The 26573-nt window shown below is 41.8% G+C and overlaps 1 protein-coding gene across 1 annotated transcript in view; it reads left to right on the top strand.

The window, feature by feature from the left end:
* The window catches only part of LOC103697660 (DEAD-box ATP-dependent RNA helicase 3B, chloroplastic-like), a 33783-nt gene extending 14957 nt beyond the window's left edge, over window positions 1-18826 (top strand). Inside the window, exons 8-10 of the mRNA XM_008779570.4 lie at window positions 15853-15948; window positions 16933-17204; window positions 18278-18826. Coding sequence (XP_008777792.2) covers window positions 15853-15948; window positions 16933-17204; window positions 18278-18347 — 438 coding nt within the window. The 3' untranslated portion in view covers window positions 18348-18826. The remainder of the gene's footprint in view (window positions 1-15852; window positions 15949-16932; window positions 17205-18277) is intronic.
* The last annotated feature ends 7747 nt before the right edge of the window (window positions 18827-26573 follow it).

The following is a 26573-nucleotide window of genomic DNA, read 5'->3' as shown; positions in this document are numbered from 1 at the left end:
AAACCAACATAGGTTCGTTGGTGAGCCCGTAAAACCAACATAAGTTTTTGGTGATCCCGGAAAACCAAAGTGTAAAGGTTTTTGGTTTGTGAGCCCGAAAAACAATCCAACTGTAATCCGCGGAATTATAGTGAATTCCCAAGGGGTCGCTTGGGGAGTGGACGTAGGTGCTTACGAGAGCACCGAACCACTATACTTTTTGTGTGTTTGTATTGTGCTTTGCTATATTTCACTAACTCATCAATTGACATAAGTAAGTAAAAATTAAGAGAAACCAATTCACCCCTCCCTCTTGGCTTGTCACCTTGGGCAACAAAGCTGTATGATATAGTAATACAGCTTCAAACAATAAAATTACCTTGCTCATCATTTTTAAATTCTACAATATGGGGTCATAGATATACCTTTCTTCATGCCAAACTTCTGTAAGAATATTCTTGTGAACTTACTTTGGCCAATGAAGATCCTCTTTCTTATTTGTCTTAGTTTGGAGTTTGAGAGGAAATGTTAGTTCAACCATTTTACTCATTTCAAACTCACCCTGCATGAGCTTAGTAAAAACTTTACATAAAGCTTCATTAGTAGCACTACAAATAATGTCATCAATATATATTTGAGTAATTATGATATCAGAATTTTTCTTTTTGATACATAGTTTTATCACTATTACTTTCTATCAAAAAGTTACTTAATCTTTCATATCATGCTCTTGGTGCTTGTTCTAAATCAAATAGTATTTTATCATGTTTGTAATAAATGTTTTTCAAATATAGATGGTTATTTTTACATAAAAATTTTAATGATATAACCACACAGAAGTTCATTCTACACATTTATTTGACAAAATACAAGTCTCATAAAATAATCAAATGAAAGTGGTTATCTTTGGCTTCTAATCATGCAAAGATTTCATCAAGATCTATTTCATCTTTTCTGATCAATTTTTTTAGTAATCACCAATTCTTCTTAATTAAGTGTGTTTCTGAAAAACTCAATTTTGTTCCAAATATAAAAAGTTTTCAGATTCTTCAATAAGATTTCAAATTTTATCCCTTTCAAAATGATTTAGTTTAACTTAACCAATTATCATCTTGTTCTTTCTTAATGTCTTTTAAATAGAAGCAAAATGACAAACTATATTTTCAATAAAAGATCTAGTTTTAATAAGAATAATATGAATTGATATTCTTACAACTAGTATCTTTTCATTGAATATTCTATATGCATTGCTTAAAGAGTAATATTCAAAGAAGCACTTGTTTTATTAGATTTGGCATATATTTCATTCTTGAGAACATAATATGTATAACTGAACAACCTGAAGGTGTGCACCATTTGATTTTCTATTTTTCATGAGTTCACATGGGGTTTTCTTCAAAAATAGATTTAATAGAAACCTTATAATATGACAAGCTGTGATGATAACATTAATCAACTGCTATCACAAAGCATTGTCTTTACACAACAAAGGTTCTATTTTTATATTTTTTATAACCCCTATATGCAATAATATTCTTGGTGCAAAAACAATTGTATTCAATACCGTTTTCTGTGCAAACCTTATTAATAAATTGGTTTTCAAAACTGTGCCATGATACTTTCACAGTTTGCAAACCCTTTTTTTTTATTTAAAACCTTTTGTAAGTTTGTGCTAATGCAGAAAATATTTCAATTTAAGTGCCAAGAGCAAAACCAATGTTAGCTTTGAGAAATTATTCACAATTACAAAATCAGAAAGCTCATCTCCTAAGTTCACAATCCTAGAGACCCAAATAAGTTTTTATGGAGAATTTTCAAAGGCTAAAAGGTGAAAACAATGTTTTCAGATTTAGAAATGATTTTAGTTTGTTTTTCTAGATGACATACATAGCAAACTTTGACTTTGCAAAAATTAATCTAAGTGAACCAATATGAGGATGATAGTGTTATTTTGATGATTAACAAGCAATAATCAAGAGTATGTTACAAGTTAATTCGATACTTCATTTATAAGTCTGTTACTCTCAGTATATTTGTATAATAAGATAAAGATGCATTTCATTGTTTATTTGGATGAATCTAACCTTTAGTTGCAGCAAAGTGTGGATTGAGTCGACCCCAAGGATGATTGGGTCGACCCCGGCACATCAAGAAAGCATCTGGCACACTTCTGCAAAAATGGCACGGATGAACAGTAGTTGGGTCGACCCAAGAAAAGCATGAGTCGACCCAAACCTCAAGCCTCTCAAAGACTCAAGAAAACAGTTTTCTGGAAACACTGAGAGGGTCGACTCAGAGTCGACCCAAGCTTGAGTCGACCCAAACACTGAGAGGGTCGACCCAAAGGCAATGACAGAAAAGGTTCTCTGGAAACCCTGAGAGGGTCGACCCAAGTGGAAGTTGAGTCGATCCAACTGAGCCTTGAGTCGACCCAAAGAAATGTTGAGTCGACCCAAGTGAAGGAAGACTGAATTGCAAGTTTCTGTGGTTCTGAGAGGGTCGACCCAAGGAAAGGTTGAGTCGACCCAAGTGAAAGTTGGGTCGACCCAAGGACAGGTTGAGCCGACCCAAGCACGGGCAGAAGCATAACGGCTAGTTTTGTAGAAGTACTTTTTGTCCTTCCAACAGTGAGTAACGGCTAGTTTTTGAATTCTAACCATTGGGGCTTGTCCAATGGATGAAGGAAACTATTTAAAGTGGCACTATTCATCAGAGAGAAAATCCTTTTGCAAAATAGCAAAGAGTACACAAGAAACACAAAGTGCCCTAATCTTCTTCATCCAAGTGCTTCATTCAAGAGTCAAAAGAAAGTGGTTGAGCAGATTCCAAGAGTCATTAAGAGCTCCATCCACCCTTGAAGAGTGAAGCATCTTTGACAAAGAAAAAAGAAGTCACATCAAGCGATAACTATTCTCTAAACTCTTCTTTGTAGATTATATTGTTATATTTGCTCATCTAAGAGCTTAAATCTTCTTACTTTGTTTATTAAACTCCTTGTAAAGGTTAGTTGGTTAGCCCGCAAAACCAACGGTATAGGTTGATTGGTGAACCCGTAAAACCAATTGTAAAGGTTCGTTGGTGAGCCCGGAAAACCAACATAGGTTCGTTGGTGAGCCCGTAAAACCAACATAGGTTTTTGGTGAACCCGGAAAACCAAAGTGTAAAGGTTTTTGGATTGTGAGCCCGGAAAACAATCCAACTGTAATCCGCGGGATTATAGTGAATTCCCAAGGGGTCGCTTGGGGAGTGGACGTAGGTGCTTAGGAGAGCACCGAACCACTATACTTCTTGTTGTTTGTATTGTGATTTGTTTAATTCCACTAACTCATCAATTAACATAAGCAAGATAGTTAAAATTAAGAGAAACCAATTCACCCCCCCTTTTGGCTTGTCACCTTGGGCAACAAGTGGTATCAGAGCAAGGTGCTCCAATAGTACTTATTGATCTCACAATCAAGAGTTAAAGATCATGACAACCCAAGTGGGATGTTCTATGAGTGAGGGGCAATCCACAAATAGACCTCCTCTATTTAATGGCACAAATTACACATACTGGAAAGCTAGGATGAGGATATTCATTCAAGCTTTAGACTATGAATTATGGTACATTATTACTAGAGGACCTCACACACCCACACTTAATATAGAGGGCACTATCATACCCAAACCAGAAATGGATTGGAATGAAAGTGATAGAAGATTAGCACAATTAAATGCAAAAGCAATTAATGTACTTTACTGTTCATTAGATGTAAGTGAATTTAATAGAATATCTACATGCATCTCTGCAAAAGAAATTTGGGACAAACTTGAGGTCACTCATGAAGGGACTGATCAAGTTAAGGAGTCAAAAATAAACATATTAGTACATAAGTATGAATTGTTTAAAATGGAATCCACTGAGTCCATAACTGATATGTTTACTCGTTTTACTGCAATTATAAATGGGCTTAAGAGTTTAGGAAAGTCTTATACTAACTCTGAATTGGTGCGAAAAATTCTCAGGTCTCTACCAAGAGTTTGGGAGGCCAAGGTAACTGCAATTCAGGAAGCTAAGGACCTCAACACACTGCAATTAGAGGAACTTCTAGGATCACTCATGACCCATGAGTTGACCATGAGGCAAAATTCAGAAGATGAGGTCAAGAGAAGAAAGACCATTACCCTAAAGTCTACCACCCCTAAACAACAAACTGAGTCGGAAGATTCAGATGATGATGATGAATTTGATGAAGAAGGAATGGCTATGCTTGGAAGAAAATTCAGAAAATTTATGAGAGGTAAGAATAGATTTCATAAAAAGAAACCCTTCTTCAAATGTAGCTCAAGCAAAGAAAAGGGTAAGGACAAAGAAAAGAAAAAAGAAACTCCTATTTGTTATGAGTGTAACAAACCCGGGCATTAAAAGATAGATTGCCCGGAATTAAAGTGGATGGCAAGAAAACTGAAAAAGAAGAACTTCATGGCTGAATGGAGTGAAAGTGAGGAGTCAAGTTCGGAAGAGGAAGATCATCAAGAGACGGCCCAAATATGTCATATGGCCAATGACGATGAGGTAGATTCTGAACTTGAATGTGATTTTACTGTTGATGAATTACATGATGCATTTTTAGAACTCATGGAAGAACATAAAAAACTAATCAATAAAAATAAAGTTCTAAAAGAAGAAAATCAATCTCTTATCAAAGATAAGTTAAAACTATCTCATAACTATGAAACATTAAGTAGGAAACTCACAAATGAAACCAAGAATCTAATTGCTGAAAATGTCAAGTTAAAAGAAGATGCTGAAAAATATAAATCCTTAGTAGATAAGTTTACTCTTAGTTCTACCAAATTAAATATGATTCTTGATAGTCAAAAAGCTGTATATGATAAGGCTGGATTAGGATATAAAACAAATAGGAAACAAAAATACTTAAAGAACATTTTTGTAAAAGCTAAAAATGAAAATATTACTTGTCATTGCTGCAATAAATTAGGACATAAAGCATATGAATGTAACTATAGAAAGTCCAGTCAAAACAAATTGAGTAATAATCATAAGCTTAAATTCAAGAAAGTTTGGGTTCCAAAAGGAACATCAAGTACAAACCCTAAAGGACCCAACATAGTTTGGGTACCTAAAGCTCTTTCTTGATCTTTATTGTAGGGGTGTCTTGCAGCTAATAAAGTGGAAAAACGATGGTATCTAGATAGCGGCTGTTCAAGACACATGACCGGTGACGTAGATCAATTTGTCACCTTGGAATCTAAGAAGGGTGGAGTAGTAACCTATGGAGACAATGGAAAAAGGTATATCATTGGAAAGGGTAAAATTTTCATTACTCCATCTACTTTCATAGAAAATGTTTTATTAGTTAAGGGTTTGAAACATAACCTACTTAGCATAAGTCAATTTTGTGATAAAGGGTTTAAAGTCACATTTGAAGCATCAGTATGCATAATCACAAATCCTAAAGATAATAGCATTGTACTTGTAGGACAAAGGCAAAGAAATATTTACATGGTAGATCTTCATGATTTAGGCAAGAAAAATGGATTATGCTTAATTACTAATGAAGAAAAGAAAAATGAAACAAGTTGGCTTTGGCATCGTAGACTAGGACATGCTAGTATGGAATTAATATCAAAACTAGTCAAGAAGGAATTAATAAAAGATGTGCCAAAATTGATTTTTGAAAAGGACAAAATCTGTGGACCATGCTCATTAGGAAAACAAACTAAATCATCCTTCAAATCAAAGAATATAGTATCAACAACTAGGCCTTTTGAACTCATACACATGGATCTATTTGGACCCACAAGAACTGCGAGTCTAGGAGGGAAGAAGTATGGACTAGTTATTGTAGATGATTTTTCAAGATATACATAGGTTTCATTTTTGGCACATAAGAATGAAGCATTTTCAGAATTCTTGAAACTTTATAATAATATCATAAATGAAAAGAAGCTCACCTTAGTAGCAATTCGAAATGATCATGGTACTGAATTTGAAAATCAACACTTTGAAGAATTTTGTAATAAAAATGGTATCTCACATCAATTTTCAGCACCTAGAATGCCTCAACAAAATGGGGTTGTTGAAAGGAAAAACAGGACATTGGCAGAAATGGCACGCACGATGTTGTGCGAATCAAATCTTCCAAAGTACTTTTGGGCTGAAGCTATAAGCACTGCTTGCCATATTCTAAATCGGGTTTTAATACGACCAATAACCAAGAAAACTCCTTATGAACTTTGGAAGAATAAGAAACCAACTGCTAAATATCTTAGAGTATTTGGATGTAGATGTTTCATTTTAAACAATGGCAAGGAGGATCTAAGTAAATTTGATGCCAAGTCAGATGAAGGATCTTCTTAGGATACTCCACATCTAGCAGGGCATACAGAGTATTCAATAAAAGAACTCTTGTAGTCGAAGAGTCAGTTAATATCATATTTGATGAGTCTGATAGTGAGTCTGCTAGGAAAGAAAATATTCTTGATGATGATACAGGAATTATTAACTTTGAAAAGTTGAATATTGATGACGTGCCAATTCAAGATAAGGGAGATGATTGCGTGCCACCACAATCTCAAAACTTGCCAAAGGAATGGAGGTATGCATATGGACACCCTAAAGACTTAATCATTGGTGATCCATCTCTAGGGGTTAGAACTCGATCTTCTCTTAGAAATTTAAATGATTATCTTGTTTTTGTTTCACAGTTAGAACCTAAGACTTATGAAGAAGCTGAAAAATATACCAATTGGATAAATGCCATGCAAGAAGAATTAAATCAATTCAAAAGAAGTAATGTATGGACATTAACTGAAAGACCAAAGCATAACTCTGTAATTGGAACAAAATGGATCTTTAGAAATAAATTAGATGAAAATGGGTTAGTTATAAGAAATAAAGCTAGACTTGTAGCTAAGGGATACAATTAAGAAGAAGGGATAGATTTTGATGAAACATTTGCTCCTGTAGCTAGATTAGAGGCTATTAGATTACTTCTAGCTTTTGCATGTTTTATGGATTTCAAATTGTATCAAATGGATGTAAAAAGTGCATTTTTAAACGGTTTTATAGAGGAAGAAGTATATGTAGAGCAACCTCCTGGTTTTGAGAATCATGAATTGCCAAATCATGTATTTAGACTACATAAGGCATTATATGGATTGAAGCAAGCACCTAGGGCTTGGTATGATCGATTAAGCAAATTTCTACTAAATAATGACTTTAGTAGAGGAAATGTAGATAAAACACTGTTTCTCAAAAGAAAGGACGAAAATCTATTAGTGGTACAAATATATGTAGATGACATAATATTTGGTGCCACAAATGATACTCTTTGCAAAGAATTTGCTGATTTAATGCACGGAGAATTCGAAATGAGTTTGATGGGAGAACTAAGTTTCTTTCTAGGATTACAAATCAAACAAACTAAAGAAGGTATCTTCATTCATCAAACTAAGTATACAAAGGAAATACTAAAGAAGTTTGGGAATGAAAATCATAAGGGAGTAGGCACTCCAATGAATCCTACTAATAAGCTAGACAAAGATGAGAAAGGAAAGAGTATTGATATTAAGCTTTATAGAGGACTAATTGGATCCTTGCTCTATCTTACTGCTAGTAGACCAGACATCGTGTTTAGTGTAGGAATATGTGCTAGATACCAATCAGATCCTAAGGAGTCACATTTAAGTGCTGTTAAAAGAATCCTTAGATATTTAAGAGTAACTACGAACATAGGATTATGGTACTCAAGAGACTCCTGTCTAGATTTGCTTGCATACTCAGATGCTGATTTTGCTGGATGCAAATTAGATAGGAAGAGCACTAGTGGAACATGTCAATTTTTAGGAAACAACTTAGTATCATGGTTCAGCAAAAAGCAAAATTCAGTGGCACTGTCGACAGCTGAAGCTGAATATATAGCTGCTGGCAGTTGTTGTGCTCAAGTACTATGGCTTAAGCAACAACTAGAGGACTATGGAGTTAAGCTAGATAACATTCCTATTAAGTGTGATAATACTAGTGCCATCAACCTCACTAAAAATCCGGTTCAGCATTCTAAAGCCAAACACATAGAAATAAGATATCATTTTATTAGGGATCATGTGCAAAATGGAAACATATGTATTGAGCATATATGTACTGAAAAACAATTAGCTGACATATTCACAAAATCCTTGAGTGAAGATAGATTTTGCACGCTTAGGAGGAAATTAGGCATATGTGATCCTTTTTATTGAAGAGATATAAAAGGGAGCAAGCAGTCTCATGATACATTCCTCCCATTTCTAAAAACCCATGAAACATGAGTCAAACTTGTCATCTATAGATTCCTTACTCATGTATCATTGTCCCAGAAAGAATTTGTAAGGATTGGAAGCAAGAAAAATTTTTTAGAAGCGAAAAGGAAGAGAAAAGAAAAAATTCTGAACTTGGGACGACCCAACCCAGAATAGGGTCGACCCAACGTTGAGTCGACCCAAGAAAATTCTTGAGTCGACCCAACGTCGGGACCCCACTGTTAAAAGGGGGACTCGTGAGCTATCTAGGGCACTGTTTACACTTTGTCCTCTTCCGAAAACCTTATTCCCTACTCTCAAAACTCCTCCAATCATCTCCAAACAGTAGATTACTTCACAATCTTGGAGAAATGGGACCCAAAAGAGCCGTAGCCAAGCGATCCGGGAGAGTCACGGATCCAACGTGCGGAAAGAGAAGCTACGGAGCCATCTACAGTGTCTCCACAAGGTGAGACACGTGTAGAGCCACCTCCTCCTCCCTCCCCTTCAGTACAACTTGCAAAGTTTGCGGGGAGACCGGTTACAACGGGGAGAAGGATCTATTCGGAGTTCTTGGATCAAGAAGGGTTCCGTTTGGGGGAATGGATCCGAAGGCAAGGATGGGAGTATCTCTGCTCTCTAGATGTGGTGATATACCCGGGACTAGTCCGGGAGTTCTATGCCTTCCTCAAAACTGGGATGGGAGGGCTCATATCGGAAGTTCGAGGAGTTAGGGTTCGAGTTTCCGAAGAGAGTTTGAGTGAGTTGCTTCATCTCCCCTGCGAAGGAGCAACTCCAGAAAAGCCAGAAAACAAGTTGAGAGCCCTGCAGTTAATTCTTGAGAATGAAGACTTCGACTTCTCGGAGCAGGTTATAGCGAGCTCTCTTTCTGCAGAGATGAGGTTGTTGCACAATATCATTGATAGGATTCTATTTCCGAAGAGTGGGAGATTTGATCTCATTACAGAGCGAGATCTAGTAGTGATGGAGCATATTATTCAGGGTATTCCCCTGAATCTCTCGGCCATGATACTGAGGCAGATGAGGAAGGTGATCTGCAACTCCAGAGTATCTCTGCCTTATGGTATGACACTCACCTTGATCTTCCGACAGCACGACATATCTGTCGAGGGGGAGATCTCCAGGCATCTGCTTCATACTGATACATACACTGCACGATCACTTATTCGCATGGGCTATGAGAAAGTGAACGGGCAGTGGGTTCGTACTGGAGCAGGGATTCAGGGTGATGCACCAGAGGGTGATGCACCAGATATTGGAGACCCTATCCCTGAGGATGAGGAGCATATGGATCATCCTACTGCACCTTTAGAGGCTGGACCATCGTCATCTGTTCTTGCGGGAGACAGATGAGTTCTGGAGTAGGATGACTGAGCTTATGTCAGCTCTGGCGAGGACTATCACTGATGGGCTGACGAGCCGACTAGATATCATGTCTGCTGAGATCAGTGATCTGAGAGAGCAGATAGGAGCTCTACGGAGAGAGAGAGACTCATGGACCATCTGTGCCACAGGCTGCTGAGTCAGAGATTTCGGCACAGAGTTATCCAGCTCACCGTGCTCCACGCCAGACTCAGTCTTATCAGGCTCGACCTCCCCTCGCCACTTATACTAGGAGGATGAGGACTAGATCACAGCCATTAGATACTCCCTAGGCTGATATTAGTATTTCTGTTTAGAGCCTAGGATAGGTATCTAGTTCTCATATGTATTTTATGTTGATCATGTATTTTAACCTTTGATTGAGGAACATTGTATTTGTTTTTGTTTTTGGCATTATTGTACTAAAATGTTCCTATTTTGATCAATGAAGTTTAAATGTTTGTTATTTATTGTGTCTATTCCCATGCACCTATTTGATGATAACAGAAAGGGGGAGAAGTAAAGAAAGAGAAATAAGTTGTGTAAGAAAAGAGAAATAAGTTGTCAAACAAGTTGAAAATTATAATAGGAAAGCATATACATTTAAGGGGGAGCAATTTGTAACAATGAAAATGATCAAATCTAAAATTTCTATTAAATTTCAGAATTTGGCACATAGAATTTCAGAATTTGGCACATACCTTTCACACCTCGATACATAATCTGAAACTCATGCTTTATCTCAAATTTTTGAAGTTTCATCTTTAATGAAATATAAATGAAAGGGGGAGCAATTCAAAAAGTTAAATTGGAAAATATTTGGATGAAATAGGGGGAGACTTCACTCTCATATTTGAAAAGCTGAAATTCAGCAACTTGAGCCCTTTTTAAAACTGATTTTAAGATAAGTATCAATAGGCTCATACTCTATATTTTGTAATCATCAAAAAGGGGGAGATTGAGGATGATAGTGTTATTTTGATGATTAACAAGCAATAATCAAGAGTATGTTACAAGTTAATTCGATACTTCATTTATAAGTCTGTTACTCTCAGTATATTTGTATAATAAGATAAAGATGCATTTCATTGTTTATTTGGATGAATCTAACCTTGAGTTGCAGCAAAGTGTGGATTGAGTCGACCCCAAGGATGATTGGGTCGACCCCGGCACATCAAGAAAGCATCTGGCACACTTCTGCAAAAATGGCACAGATGAACAGTAATTGGGTCGACCCAAGGAAAGCATGAGTCGACCCAAACCTCAAGCCTTTCAAAGACTCAAGAAAATAGTTCTCTGGAAACACTGAGAGGGTCGACCCAAGCTTGAGTCGACCCAAACACTGAGAGGGTCGACCCAAAGGCAATTACAGAATACATGACAGAAAAGGTTCTCTGGAAACCCTGAGAGGGTCGACCCAAGTGGAAGTTGAGTCGACCCAACTGAACCTTGAGTCGACCCAAGTGAAGGAAGGCTGAATTGCAAGTTTCTGTGGTTCTGAGAGGGTCGACCCAAGAAAAGGTTGAGTCGACCCAAGTGAAAGTTGGGTCGACCCAAGGACAGGTTGAGCCGACCCAAGCACGGGCAGAAGCATAACGGCTAGTTCTGCAGAAGTACTTTTTGTCCTTCCAACAGTGAGTAACGGCTAGTTTTTGAATTCTAACCATTGGGGCTTGTCCAATGGATGAAGGAAACTATTTAAAGTGGCACTATTCATCAGAGAGAAAATCCTTTTGCAAAATATCAAAGAGTACACAAGAAAGACAAAGTGCCCTAATCTTCTTCATCCAAGTGCTTCATTCAAGAGTCAAAAGAAAGTGGTTGAGCAGATTCCAAGAGTCATTAAGAGCTCCATCCACCCTTGAAGAGTGAAGCATCCTTGACAAAGAAGAGAGAAGTCTTATCAAGCGATAACTATTCTCTAAACTCTTCTTTGTAGATTATAATTGTTATATTTGCTCATCTAGGAGCTTAAATCTTCTTACTTCTTCTATTAATCACCTTGTAAAGGTTTGTTGGTAAGCCCGCAAAACCAATGGTGTAGGTTTATTGGTGAACCCGTAAAACCAATTGTAAAGGTTCGTTGGTGAGCTCGGAAAACCAACATAGGTTCGTTGGTGAGCCCGTAAAACCAACATAGGTTTTTGGTGAACCCGAAAAACCAAAGTGTAAAGGTTTTTGGATTGTGAGCCCGGAAAACAATCCAACTGTAATCCGCGGGATTATAGTGAATTCCTAAGGGGTCGCTTGGGGAGTGGACGTAGGTGCTTAGGAGAGCACCGAACCACTATACTTCTTGTTGTTTGTATTGTGATTTGTTTAATTCCACTAACTCATCAATTAACATAAGCAAGATAGTTAAAATTAAGAGAAACCAATTCACCCCCCCTCTTGGCTTGTCACCTTGGGCAACACAATGACAAGGTCTTTTGAGATTAAGTCCATACTAGTATGAGTTGATTTTATATACCAAAACTAGTTTCTTTAATCTTGTTATTCTTAATGTATATATTTAAAAATATACCAAGTAGACATTCTTATGTTTATGATCAATAGAAGATAATGCCATGGATAAGAACTCTCAATCAAGCATATAGAGAATTCAAAGAGTTATTCTAAGAGTATTGATTAAGCAAATTATCCATCAATAACTGAAGCATAATATAGGAAGATGGAGTGATTTGGATATATTTTCTTTTCATACCAAAAGTATCACTTATATCACATAAGTGAATAATACTAGCTACAATTTCAATATGAGAGGATGCAAGGATTACTAATTTCATTATTTCTTCCATTTTAGTCACTCTTCTTAATTACATTTTAAGTTTCATTCTTTAACACGTGTCTAGAGAACCCATTGTCCAGATAACATCTTTTATTGGAATCTTGGGTAGCTAGACACATTTGCTAAAAATGATCAGGTTTTCAACTTAGAAACCCAAGCTCTTTTGGGTCTTTGCAGGTCAGCTATAATTGTTCCTTTTGGAACCCATATTCTCTTAATAGCTATTTTGTCCATAGGCTTGCAGATTTTAGGATTACAAGGAGTGTATTTCTGCATCCTCTTGTTAAATTTAACAAACATAGATTTAACATGAGTAGTAGATAAACTTACAATTTTCTGTTTTTGCCTATTAGGTTCATCAGAAAAATTAGAATCTATTTTAGGATAGATAGTGGAGGATTTAACACATATGTCATTAGGAAATTTTTGTGTGTACCAAGATTGATATCCTAATCCAGCCTTTTCAAATTCAGCTCTTTGATTATTTATCATTAAGTTCAGCTTTTCAGAGCTGATAGTAAATTTTTCAACTATAGGCTTAAATTTGTTAACTTCTTTAGTTAACCTTTCATTGTCTTCTGAAAGCAATTTATTATTTTTCTGAATTATATCATAGCTTTCAGCAAGAGATAGATTTTTCTGATTTAGCTTTTTATTCTTTAAACTAAGCTTCTTATATTCTAAGTATAGATCAGAAAAAGCATCATGAAGTTCATCAAATGTAAAATCAGATTGAGCTTCAGTATGTACTTGATTTTTGAATGAGAAATCACTTTGTATTCGAGTACATACCTCATCTTCATGTGCCACAAAGCATAGATTTTCAATTTCAGTTTGCTGCTCTTCTTCTTCGGAGCTAGTTTCAAATTCACTAGAAATGTTAGTGCATTCATATTTAACTTCAAGCATACTCCATATTTCCTTAGCAGTTATGCAAAAAGATATGTTATTAAGTTCACTATCATCCAATGCACAATATAGAATATTCATGGCTTTTGCATTTTGCTGAGCTATTTTCTTATCATGATTAGTATTTGTGTGTAGCCCATTGACTATGATACTTCATAAATCGTAGTCATGTGCTTGAATGAAAATGCGCATGCGTGCTTTCCAATGTGTGTAGTTTATACCATTAAATAGTTGAGGTCTATCAATTAATTGTCCTTTTTCTAGAAAACTATCTATTTGAGTTGTCATGATCTTTGGCTCTTTGACGGTTAGGTCAAAGTCACAAGGCAAGAAATTATAGAGCACCTGTTCTGATACCACTTGTTGCCCAAGGTGACAACCCAAGAGGGGGGGTGAATTGGGTTTTTCTAAATTTTTGATGCTTTAAAAGTTTTCTTGTTAAGAGCTGTGGAAGCTTTCTTAAGTTACTTGTGTGAACTTACCCTAGAGCAAGAATCAAATATAAAGCAAGAATAAATACAAGAACAAGCACAACACAAACAAGACAATGTATAGTAGTTCGGTGCACTCCAAGCACCTACGTCCACTCCCGAAGCCTCTCCTTGGGAATTCACTATAATCCCTCGGATTACAGTTGGATTGTTTTCCGGGCTCACAATCCAAAAACCTTTACACTTTGGTTTTTCGGGATCACCAAAAAATCTATGTTGGTTTTATGGGCTCATCAACGATCCTTCACAATTGGTTTTACGGGTTCACTAACAACCTACGTTGGTTTTACGGGCTTACCAACAACCTACGTTGGTTTTACGGGCTTACCAACAACCTACAATGTTAGTTTTACGGGCTTACCAATAAACCTTACAACAAGAGTAATAAGTAAAGAATGAAAGCTCCTAAAAGAGCAAATAAGGCAATTATAAACTACAAAGAAGAGTTTAGAGAATGTTTATCGCTTTGAAGGAGCTATTCTCTTCTTTGTCAAGCTTGCTTCACTTCACAAGGGTTGGCGGAGCTATTGATGACTCTTTGAAACTGCTCAACCACTTCCTTTTGGCTCTTAAGATGAAGCAATTGAATGAGGCTTGCTTATCTAGGGTTTTCTCTTGAATGTGCTTCTTGATTTCCAAAAGCTTGCTTCTTCTGATGAATACTCCCTCTTAAATACTTCTCCAACCTCCAAATAGACCTTCCTAACCGTTGGATTGAAGAAACTAGCCGTTTATAGCCGTTGGGAGTCCAAAAAGTACTTCTGCACAACTAGCCGTTATGCTTCTGCCCGTGCTTGGATCGACCCAAACTTTCCTGGGGTCGACTCAAACCATTGTTCATCAGACTTGGGGTCGACTCAACTTTCACTGGGGTCGACCCAACTTTCACTGGGGTCGACTCATGCTACATTGGGGTCGGCCCTCTCAGGAAACACAGAACCTTATATTTCAGCCGTTTTTCACTGGGGTCGACTCAACTCTTTTTGGGGTCGACTCAAGGTTGGGTCGACTCAAGTTCAGTTAGGGTCGACTCAAGGTAGGGTCGACTCAAGTTCCATTGGGGTCGACCCTCTCAGTCTCAGGGATTCCAGAGACTTGTTTTCTTGAGGCTTGAAGATGGGGTCGACTCAACTTTCACTTGGGTCGACCCAAGTGCTGTTCATCCGTGCCATAAGTGCTAGAATGTGCCAGAATGTTTCTAAAACGTGCCAGGGTCGACTCTATCTCTTCTAAGGTCGACTCCTACTCTGTGCCAAGTGTTCCAAAAGCGTGCCACTTCGTTCCAAGGCGTGCCAAATGTATCGGGGTCGATTCTAACCATATTTTTCTGCACTTTGAAGGTTAGTTATGCACATTGAAACAACAATATGATATTCCAAGCAAATTACGATGCATGGCACAATAGAGTTTCATACCCTTAACAGTTGAAAATACCGAATTGCCCTTTTAGGTATTTTTAACGTGAAACTTTGCCAAAATGGATTCTTGAGCTTTCTACCATTCTCTATTACAAATTTTATCTCGTTATTAATTCTTGAGAGTGGTTTTGACCATATATTCTTAATGTATCGTGAATGTATCGAGGGTGTGTCATTTATCAATGATGTATCGAATATTTCTTCCTTACTCACTTATGTACTGGATTAATTGGGTTAATAGCATTAGCACTTCCATATGGCCTCAATGGCTTTGTAAGCATCAAAATAACACTAGGATCCTCACTTTTCAAATGTTTATTTTTGTGCAAATCATGCCAGTACCCTGCTATTGTGATATCTGTCATCACTGTATTCAATTGGATGTTTCATTATTAACATGGTGCATGAATCCTTTACCATTATGCATGTATAGTGAAATGGCTGTCATCTTGTTTTACCTCGATCTTCTGGGCTCACAGCAGGAACATATTAGTATGTTTTAAAATCTCATTAAAATATTATTTTCTTTCAAATTTTCATCATCCAATGGTGATGAACTTCATTTGTTTAAGCAATCTCTATTGCCTGTTTATCATATCAGGTTCAAGGAGCAGTTTTTGATTTACCTGAGGAAATTGTGAAAGAATTACTGAATAAGCAGCTACCTCCAGGAAATACCATATCCAAGATCATGAAGGTAGTCTTTTAGCTTTATCCTCCTGTAAGCGGCTTTGCCGGTATCTTTGTTCAAATATTTACACAAAAGGAGTCTATGCCAAGGATTCGTTAATGCCTGTATTGCCTAGCATCCAAAACTGTTATATGTGCAATAAAGTCTTTTACTGAATTTATTTGGCATGGATTAATAGCTATTATAATGGAATAAATAATTGTTCAATAGCTATTACAAGGGAAAATGATGGCTTTATTTTATTGTGTCACTTTTCACAGATTAAGAAATTGTTTTATGAACTGACATAAAGTTCTGAATCAAAAAGATATTTTAATCATATGAAGACTGTAGTTCGTGTTACATAACAGCTGCTATAACAGGATATTGCCTGAATCATAGGAGGTCCGGTTTGTTTATTTGTTTGTTTGTTACCTATTTCCAAAGCCAATATAATTCTGTTATAAAGTTATCACGGCTGTTGTTCAAACCATGATTAGTTCTGAGATCAATTAGAAAGTGTGAGATCTGGTTGGATTTTCTTGATAATTGGATATGAACCATTGGCAATAAAATCTTGTAGATGATGTAAAAGCTCCTTGAGTGCCTGAATTTGCGAATACCTTTGGATAAGTTTTTAAGCTTCTTTGGTATAATATTTTATTTTTAAAGACCCTGAAATTAGGTCAAAAGTTGTATATTCTGATGTTGTTAGTCTGAAGAGAAGAGTTTAATCTTTCATGCTTGCCTTGTTATTTGCTCTTTCTTGCTTACTGTGTGGGTCTTGTGAGACTCTGGTCACCATAATATATTACTGGGGATGGATTTGACATTCTAATTTCTGTAGCTTGAATCCAGGAGCCTAATTCTTGTTATATGTCTCATTCTTTGTTGTTTTCTTGGTTTGTTGTTTTGGTCTTTTCACACTAGAGTCATGGTAGACTGGTTTTCTGTCAGTAGGGCTCTTTGGTAACTGACATGCTTTTATCTTGTATATGTACCTTTTTGCAGTTGCCTGCCTTGCAAGATGATGGTCCTTCAACTGATAATTATGGCCGGTTTTCTAATTGGGACCGGGGTTCCAGAGGTGGCTTTAGGGAACGAGGTCACAGAGGTTCCAGAAATTGGGGTGGCCGGGGCTATGTTAGTGATGACGGCTTTCGGCGTGGTGGAAGGAGCTACAGAACTGATAATAGATGGTCTAGGACCGGAGGGAGTGATGATGATTGGCTGATCAGTGGTAGAAGTTTTGGCCGGTCATCATCCTTTGGAAGCAGGGATAGGTAAACTGCTCCAAATAATTTTCTAAAATTTAAGGTCATTTAAACTTTTCTTTGAACCTAGGAGCAAAGTTCTCTCATTTAGAAACTGCAGACCGCCAGTTTATACAATAGAAACTGCAGACCGCCAGTCTATACAATAGAAACTGCAGACCAGTTTAGAAACTGCAGACCACCTAGGAGCAAAGGTCATTTAAACTTTCTAAAGTTCTCTCATTTAGAAACTTTTCTTTAAGAATTAGGTGGCTTTATGTGTATTTATGGTGGATTTCCGAGTTATTCAGCAGTTCAATCTTTTTTAGCTGTACCTGGCCAATTAAATTTTGCAAGGCTAATTGACTTGCACTGCTGCACAGTATTATACTGAAATATAGGTAAAATTTCGTTTTTTAATGAATTTTTATGTGGTTTCTCTAATGTATTCTCGGTTATATATTTCCAACCTTTTGTGATACCCCACTCTTTTAACCTGTCATAGCATATTTCCATCAATTTCCTGGTTTTTTGTTCGCCGGCCACTGTTATTATTGGATACCCTCCAATCTCATACACGTGGTTACTTGCATTCACAGGCGTGAGTTATCATGCAAGCAAATGGCGATATTGACTCTGAATAATTAACCACTATTTCCTGAGTTTCCTTTGGTGAATCTTTCTAAACTGTCCTGGTTGTTATATTTAAACTTTCATGAATTTGAACCACAAAATCTAGGCCAATTAGAAGAGGTTATGAAACTCATTAAAATATAAATGGAAATGTTACTTCTGGCAGATGTTACCTGGTTAGCAGGTTCAGATTACGAACCTGTATCTGGTGGATGTGGTCTTTGGGTCCTGGACTTCTGCTTGTAGAAGTGCACTTTAATGTTCCAGCTTTTGGACGAACAATGCAATAACTATTGCTCAGATGTTGATTCTGTAACCTGAATGTTGTGTTAGTAGCTTCTCTATATTTATGCCTTAACTTCATTACCTCACTGTAGACACACATGATTTTTCATTTAATTTCAATCCTGTCATGGGTATTCTTTGCTGTTTATGCAAATTTTTGAAATTGCATCTTTATAATGCGACAGAGGCTTTGGAGGTGCATGCTTCAATTGTGGCAGAACTGGGCATCGAGCATCAGAATGTCCCAACAACTAGTTACTTGAGATCTCAGAATGTCCTGGTCTGCAAGAGTTGCATAAAGACTACATGGTGGGCAAATCAGTATATCCTTCCTGTTGCTTCATAAAATTGAAGTTTATACCATGCAAGATCTGACTGGTGGCCAATGGGTTGGGAGGAGGTTGTTACTATGTTTATTGAGTACTTTGTGAAAGGATTGGGCAGCCAGGGCGTTAACACATTAACTTGGTTCCTTTCTGCCTCTTTTTCTCTTTTCATTTCTTTTCTTTTATCTTTTGGGCGGTGGTTTTGTTGGAAAGGTGTGTTTTGTGCAAGCAGGGGGTGGGGTGTTTTGAAGGTATTTGTCAGTGGAATGCTTAAACAAAGAGCAAATGCAACGTGACTTGTGGATCATAGTATAGCAGTTTATATTTGTTAATCTCAATGTTGTTATCCTATTATTGATATTGTTGGGCATACTAGAGATGGCGAAGTGCATATATTTTCTTTGGTCAGTGCTACGCATGATGATCCAAGTAATATAAATTCTGTGCATTGGATGGGCGTAATCCTTGCAATTAAACTGCATATCAAGAATTTCAGAAATCAAACAGCAGAGGTGAATTGATTTACAGAAGAGTGGATCCAGACATGGTCAGATTTTCATTTAGAAAGCATAAGATTTTGCTACCGTGTATTCTTACTTTCATAATTCATCTACATTGATATAATTGCAGCTTTTAATCAAAGATTTAAAAGGGATGCATGGGTAATGCTAGGCTAACCCTTGCTCACAAGTAAACTATGAAGTGAGTTGTACAGATCGGTGAATGCTAATGGCATATTACATCTGAAAAACTTAAAAAATAAAAAGGGTAGTGTTGCCATTGGGAATCAGTTCGACTAAAGTGCCGAGTTGATTAGATAGTTGGAGCGCTTGGCTTGTCCATTGTCTAAATTTAAATGATCGAATGAGGATCATTGCATGCTTTCGTGATGATGATATGATGGTTGCTATGCTTGGATGGTGGGAGGTTCGATGCCGCACACCTCTGAATTACTGTTGGATGCAGAGATATCGCTCTGAATGATACTTTGATGTTAGATTTGACCTGAAACAATAAAGACGAAGAAGTCTGTCTACCGGAGCGTGGATCCTTTAATGCTTAAGTCAAACACGGCTATTAGAAAATAGAAGGATGTTTGAGAGTGGCAGAGAGATAGTGTAAGAGGGTCGAAAGAGAACTTAGTTGGAGGGTTCATAGGAATACAATATATAAGCGATGGTTGGAGCCTGTCGTCGAATAGCTCAGGCATACACTTTTTTATGGTAACAACTCATGTATCTCACATGTGAATCATGCCTGCTTTTCTTGGTCGCGTGGATTGCTCACGTATTGCGTTTATTTGGAAATAGTTCGCAATCACGATTGAGGTGCTACCAGCTACGGGGAGAGCTTGAAATACGAAGGACTCTCATTGCCCCTTCTAGGTCGGCCATGTGGCAAGCTTTGAGCGATCAGCCTACGTCTAGGTGGTGAGTTCTCATTGATCGATTTACCGAGTCAGTTAAGGTCAGTTTTGAGATGTATCACTTGCCCTCCACTTCTATGGCCGAGCTGGCTTGATCGAGTTGGGTGAAAGTAGTAGTTCTCCTCAAGTAAAACCTACTAGCCGAGTCAAGCCATAAAGTCTATCAATTAGGTCTATCTAGTCAGTTTTAGAAATCTTCTAGAAATTGTATTTATGATTGCATGATGGCGTTTGCCCTTTCCAAAGTGGTATTATAAGTGGCATGATTTTTGGGGTAATGATTGGATGCTTTGGAATCAAACGCTTGGTCGATATGTAGTATAGCTCGATTTGAGCCCTCTAATGGTCATGTTGATTGGGCTGCCTGAGGCTTTATATAATGTTGTCGACCAATGCTTCGTCTTTACTTTGAGTTTTTTGCAACCAGTCATTTGGAGAGAGGTCGAGAGTGGACTAGCGATCTGTCTCCAAAACCCTTCCATCTTTTGTCCTTGACCATATCTCCTCCTTGTTGTTGCCACTGATGTTTCTCCTTTTGTCCTTCTCTCAGAGTTTCTTCACCTTAAGCTTTCGATAGGCCTTCTTGATTCGTTGTCCCGGTCTTAATAGTTTTAAGGTTCTTCCCCTTTGCTCTCCTCTTTTGTCCTTCTCTCTTTTTTTTCTTGGTTCAGAGAAGTAATAAGGCAAATAGTGGAGGGGTCATCAAATGACGAGCCTGTGGCTCAGCGATCACCTTATCGAGCCTCCACAAGCTTAGAAGGATCCTCTTCGGTGGCCAACTTTGCCTTATCTGCCGAGAAAAGCATAGAAGGCCGACTTGAAGAGGATTCACTCTGGATACTATATCTCTCAGGGCTTCACCCTAGAGTTGCCTGGCTCCTCTGGTCATGTGACATCCAATAGGAAGGATCAGCTTGTCATTTATGAGAAAACTCTGAAGACCAAGACTTCCCATTCTAGTTCTTTTTGCCGAGCTTCTATATAAGTACCAGCTTGTCCTAACTCAGCTCATCCCCAATGCCTGGAGGATGATTGCTGGTTTCTTTTTTTTTGTCATTCTACATGGTTTCACTCCTTTTGTGGGGCCTATTCTGAGCTTTCTTCCAACTGAAGGAGCATCCTCGGAATAAGGATGAGTGGTACCTTTTTAGCAAGAACAGTTGCCACCTTCTTCCATCCAGGCCTTCCTCCATTCATGGCTGGAAGGGCTAATTCTCTTTTGTGTTCTCGGAGAAAGGTTGGGTCTTCCCAATGCAATGGCCATGCCAAAGGAGAAGGTGATGAATCTATTCCCCAATTTGTTTGATGAGGAGCAGGTGATGATTATACGCTTTATGGTATGCAAGCGTCGTCCTTGGCTTAAGTACTCTTCGAGTCTGCCATGGTTAATGTTGGCCTTAGTCCGACCTCTATCGAGGGTAATATTCTTGGTTTGATTGAATTTAATTTTCTTTGAAGTCCCAATGCTCGACCCTTTTGACCTACTTTCTCCTTCATTCTTTTGTAAGGATGAAGTTTGACCTCAACAAGCTCATGTCCGAAGACGCCAAAGAGACCCCTTGCAAAAGGAAGGTTGGTCCATCAAGAAAGAAGAAGAAGGAAGGCATATGCTGTTGAGAAAAATAAGACTATGCATGTTTGTTATAATATTTTAATGATCACAAAATCATTTGGTTTAAATATTGCATATTATGTGTGTAATGTGTTTAGCTCGGTCTTATGAAAAATTATTTAAGGTGCTTGGGCTTAACGATCATATAATTGTGGACTAATCTATAGTGTTAGTTGTTGCTGGTGGTCCAAACCGAGAACGATTGACACGACGGTGTGAACGGGGTTCCGCCTGAGTTGTCTTGGTTGGTGCTGGTTGCGCTCCACCTTCCGCCAAGGAACCTGCAAACAAGCCTTGCACCACCACCAGGGTGGTGATGGCCCTCCGACGGTCAAGTCAGAGGAGATTGGAGGAGGAGAGATGATAATCACAAGTGGGAGAGAGTGCTCTGGGAGGTATTGCTTACCCCCCCCCCTTCTCCCCCCAGCCGCATATATACCTGGCTGGGAGGTCTCTCAGGGGGGTTTGTCGTCGTGGGGCACGATAGAATGGCCACTGACATGGCCGTTACGGGGCGTCGTGGAGCAGCGCTGGGTACGGTCATGGCAGGGCGTAGTGGAGCTCCGCTTTGTACGGTTGATACAGGAGATCGTGGGCAGCATCGGGTACAGCCGTTGCAGGGAGTAGTGGAGCAGGAGGCCGCGGCGTGCCTCTGGAGAATAGCCTGTCGTTATCAAAAGATCTCCGACTCGGGGTCGGAATGCTGGATCATAGGGCAGCCGACCCGGGGTCGGGCTGCGGAGCCGAGGAGGTCCGACTCGGGGTCGGAGTGCTGGATCATAGGGCAGCCGACCCGGGGTCGGGCTGCGGAGCCGAGGAGGTCCGACTCGGGGTCGGAGTGCTGGATCATAGGGCAGCCGTAGCTTTCCTGGATACGCGTGCCGATCACGTGGGGCATGGCGGCTCAATTCCCCCATAACAGTAGCCCCCCACTTCCGAGCCTGGAACCAGAAGGGGAACAGGTGAAGGGAGTGATGTTTCGAGATTGCCGCCATCCTTCGGAGAGGCGCGCGCGCTTCAAGCTTCCCGCCTTCTTTATGGCGTATGGCGGTTGCTGCTGACCTGGCAACCTGAGGATTTCGGCGGACATCCTTCCTTAATGGTGTCGATTCGCCTTTGGGGTGCGAGCGACCCTTCGGCGGCCAGGCGTCTTCTGGCGTCATCGAGGTGTCACTTGCCCTTTCGCCTATTTAATCGGGGGCCCTCCCCCGTCCGTCTTCTTCTTTACGGATATTTTCGAGTTTCTCCTTTGCGCTACCATTGTTGCCGCCGAAACGTTCGCTTGCTTTTCCTTTGACGCTCTCGGAGCCGTTCTTCTTCCTCTTCAAGTGAGTTTCCCACTCTTCTACTTTGAGCTCTTCATACTTTTTCTTTTTGTACTAGTGCACCCCAGTCGTTCCGGCCTTTCCCTCCTTCTTGACCCCGTCCTGACCGTAGATTGGCCATTAGGGATGGGCGAAGTGGGAGCAGATAGCATCAAGTCAAAACTGGTCGCCGAGGACTTAGACGGATTTGTGGCTCGGTACCACCTTCCCGAGGCCTGCAATGTCACGCTCCCAGGGCCTGAGGAGAGGATGTCTCATCCTCCTCGAGGGAAGATCGCCATCAATGAGGGCATCCTCCAGGCCGGGTTCCGCTTTCCCCCTTCAGACCTAGTCTTACAGGTGCTCCGGGGTTTAGGAATGGCACCGACGCAACTGGTGCCGAACTCGTGGCGTGCTCTGACGGTCTTCCAGGTTCTCTGTCGCTTGCATGCGATTCCCGCCACCTTGAACGTTTTCTGGGAGCTCTACGGCCTGAGCGGCCACCCCCAGGACAAAGGGTGGTGGTGCTTCGCAGCGCGGCGAGGGTGCGGCCTTGTCAAGGAGGGTCCTACCTCCATTCACCACTGGAAGGAGCGCTTCTTTTTCGTTGATGCAGACCCCTCCTGGGAAATCAGGGCAATCTGGGGGACGCCGGTGAAGTCCCCAATTGGCCTGTCGAAGTTGTCGAGGGAGGAATCCGAGGGCGTCGCCGCCTTGAAGGGGTTGGTCGCCGAGGGCCAGCTTCCCCCGGTGGGCCGCCTTATTTCTGAGGATACCTTGGTGAACGTCGGTTTGAGCTCGGTCCCCACCGACCGTGAGTCCGCCATCGTTTCTTTAGCTCTTTTCTTCTCTTTCGTTCCTTCTTCCTTTCGGTTTCTCAGTCCCTGACTATCCCGTCCTTCTTGCAGAGGTCGACGACGTCATGCGGTCGGTGAAGTCGAAGGCTGTTGGTAGGGCGTCCCTGCTGGAAGCAGTCCGGAGGAGGAAACGAGCTCTTCCGAGCGGGGCCCCACCGGCGAAGAAGTCCCGTAAGGAGATACCTCCGATGCCGACCGACGAGTCCGGGCCCACCGGTCAGGGAGATGTCGTGGGCACCGACCGGCAGCTGACGCTGTATCAGCCCTCCGGTGGTAAGGTTGCCGCTACTCCGGAGGTGCCACCTGAGCCTGCTCAAGACGGACGGGTCGGACGTGATCGGTCCCCGACCCGGCCTTCGACTCGGTCGGCTCCTGATGACTCGAGGAGGGACGCGCCGAGGCCCCGGCCGAGCGGGACCCTATCAATTCCTGGGGCGACCCCCGCCCCGAGCGCGATCAGCCGGACTCTTCCCCAGGCGATGGATAAGGGTAAGGCTGCAGAACCACCATCCGGCTCCGGGGAGAAATCGGGGTCTGCCTTCACTACCGATGGCGCCCGAAATCTCATCGAAATAGTGTTGCTGGAGAAGGACCGTCGGCGGGTCCGGGAGTTGGATGTCTCTGACGTTGGGGCCGCCAGCTGCGTCTGTCTCATGTCGGTGAGTGTTCTTCTGGCCGTCTTTCACCATTTATTGGCTCTGTTGTTCTCCGCCTGACTCCCTTATTTTTCCTATTTCTTAGCTCGCCCAGTACATGATCCGTCTGGAGGAGTGCTACAAGGAACAGGCGGGGCTTTTGGCGAAGGCCGAGGACCGGCTGAAAGCAATGGAAGAGGGAGGCCGGGCTGCGGCAGGCAGGACGACCGGGGACCTCGAGGCGAGGCTCCGGGAGGCCGAAGAGCGGGCACTCGGCTTCGCCGCCCTGGAGGAGCAACTGTCAGAGGCTCGGGAGCAACTCAAAGCCGCCTCGGGCCTCGAAAGCAGGGTCAAGAAGGCGGAGGAACGGGCTGAAAAGCAGTCCCGGAAGATCGCGGACTATCGAGAGCGGTGGGAGAAGGCCCAGCGGTCTGCCGACAACGCCTGCGACCGAATCCGCTCTTTTGAAGCCAAACTAGGCGAACTGGAGTCGGCCCTGGAGAAGTCATGCACGGACGTCCAAGAGCTCCGTTCGCGCCTGAAGGAAGCCGAGGCCGCTCGGGTTGCTACCGAGGCGAAGCATAAAGAGGCTCAGGCTGATCTGCTGAGGGTCTCCTCTGAGGCCGAAGGCCGGATTGTGGCGAAGGTCTTGGAGGCCAAGGCTCAGATTATGGAGCGAGCTGAGGCGGAGCTGGCCGAGAAGAGGGCGGAAATCGGGCGTCAGGCGGTAGAGGCTTATCGCCAGTCCGCCGAGTTCGCCCATGATATGTCGGAGGCAGTGCGGACCTATCGCCAGTCTGACGAGTTTGTCCATGACGCGTCGGACGCGGGGGCCGAAGCCTTCACCTTGGGCTTCGAGGAGGGCCTGGCAAGGGTGTCGGCTAAGTATCCCGAAGTTGACCTGAGCGAGATCTCCCTCCTGGACTCCTCTCCGGCGCCATCGCTTGCTGGTTCTCCTGCTGCTTCCCTACCTCCCGCGGACGAGCCCGGCGTTCCCGACCCGGGAGTTCCTCCAAGCTGACCTCTTGTACCTTTCATTGTCTTTTTTATTTTCGTATGTCGGCGTTTTGCCCAATTGTATGGGCCTCGGCCCTGAAAATTAATGCACGTTGAATATTTCTTCATCTCGCCCTCGTCCTCTTTTTTTTTTTTTTTTTTTTTTTTTTAGCTCTTGGTTGCTTCTTGCTGACTTTTGATTCCCGAAGTTCTTCCGGCGCTAGGCCAGGCATCCGAGGGTTAAACCTCAGGAAACTCTTCCGGCGCTAAGCCAGGCATCCGAGGGTTAGGCCTCAGGAAATTCTTCCGGCGCTAAGCCAGGCATCCGAGGGTTAGGCCTCAGGAAACTCTTCCGGCGCTGAGCCAGGCATCCGAGGGTTAGGCCTCAGGAAACTCTTCCGGCGCTAGGCCAGGCATCCGAGGGTTAGGCCTCAGGAAACTCTTCCGGCGCTAGGCCAGGCATCCGAGGGTTAGGCCTCAGGAAATTCTTCCGGCGCTAAGCCAGGCATCCGAGGGTTAGGCCTCAGGAAACTCTTCCGGCGCTGAGCCAGGCATCCGAGGGTTAGGCCTCAGGAAACTCTTCCGGCGCTAGGCCAGGCATCCAAGGGTTAGGCCTCAGGAAATTCTTCCGGCGCTAAGCCAGGCATCCGAGGGTTAGGCCTCAGGAAATTCTTCCGGCGCTAAGCCAGGCATCCGAGGGTTAGGCCTCAGGAAACTCTTCCGGCGCTGAGCCAGGCATCCGAGGGTTAGGCCTCAGGAAACTCTTCCGGCGCTAGGCCAGGCATCCGAGGGTTAGGCCTCAGGAAATTCTTCCGGCGCTAAGCCAGGCATCCGAGGGTTAGGCCTCAGGAAATTCTTCCGCTCGCTGGTCGGCCAAGGCTGGCGCAAGCCGAAGCGACCGGTCGGGGCTTCCGGCTAGTCTGCTCCCAGGATGATCATCGGGTTAGCCAGGCATCTGAGGGTTGTCAAGCCTCAGGGAAATTCCGCTCGTTGGTCGGCCAAGGCTGGCGCAAGCCGAGGCGACCGGTCGGGGCTTCCGGCTAGTCTGCTCCCGGGATGATCATCGGGTTAGCCAGGCATCCGAGGGCCGAGCCTCGGGAGATTCCGCTCGTTGGTCGGCCAAGGCTGGCGCAAGCCGAGGCGACCGGTCGGGGCTTCCGGCTAGTCTGCTCCCGGGATGATCATCGGGTTAGCCAGGCATCTGAGGGTTGTCAAGCCTCAGGGAAATTCCGCTCGTTGGTCGGCCAAGGCTGGCGCAAGCCGAGGCGACCGGTCGGGGCTTCCGGCTAGTCTGCTCCCGGGATGATCATCGGGTTAGCCAGGCA

This window comes from Phoenix dactylifera, unplaced genomic scaffold, assembly GCF_009389715.1.
Source record: "Phoenix dactylifera cultivar Barhee BC4 unplaced genomic scaffold, palm_55x_up_171113_PBpolish2nd_filt_p 000859F, whole genome shotgun sequence".
Lineage (NCBI taxonomy): Eukaryota > Viridiplantae > Streptophyta > Magnoliopsida > Arecales > Arecaceae > Phoenix > Phoenix dactylifera.
Note: the sequence above shows the minus strand (reverse complement) of the source record. Positions and strands in the feature narration are given on the sequence as shown.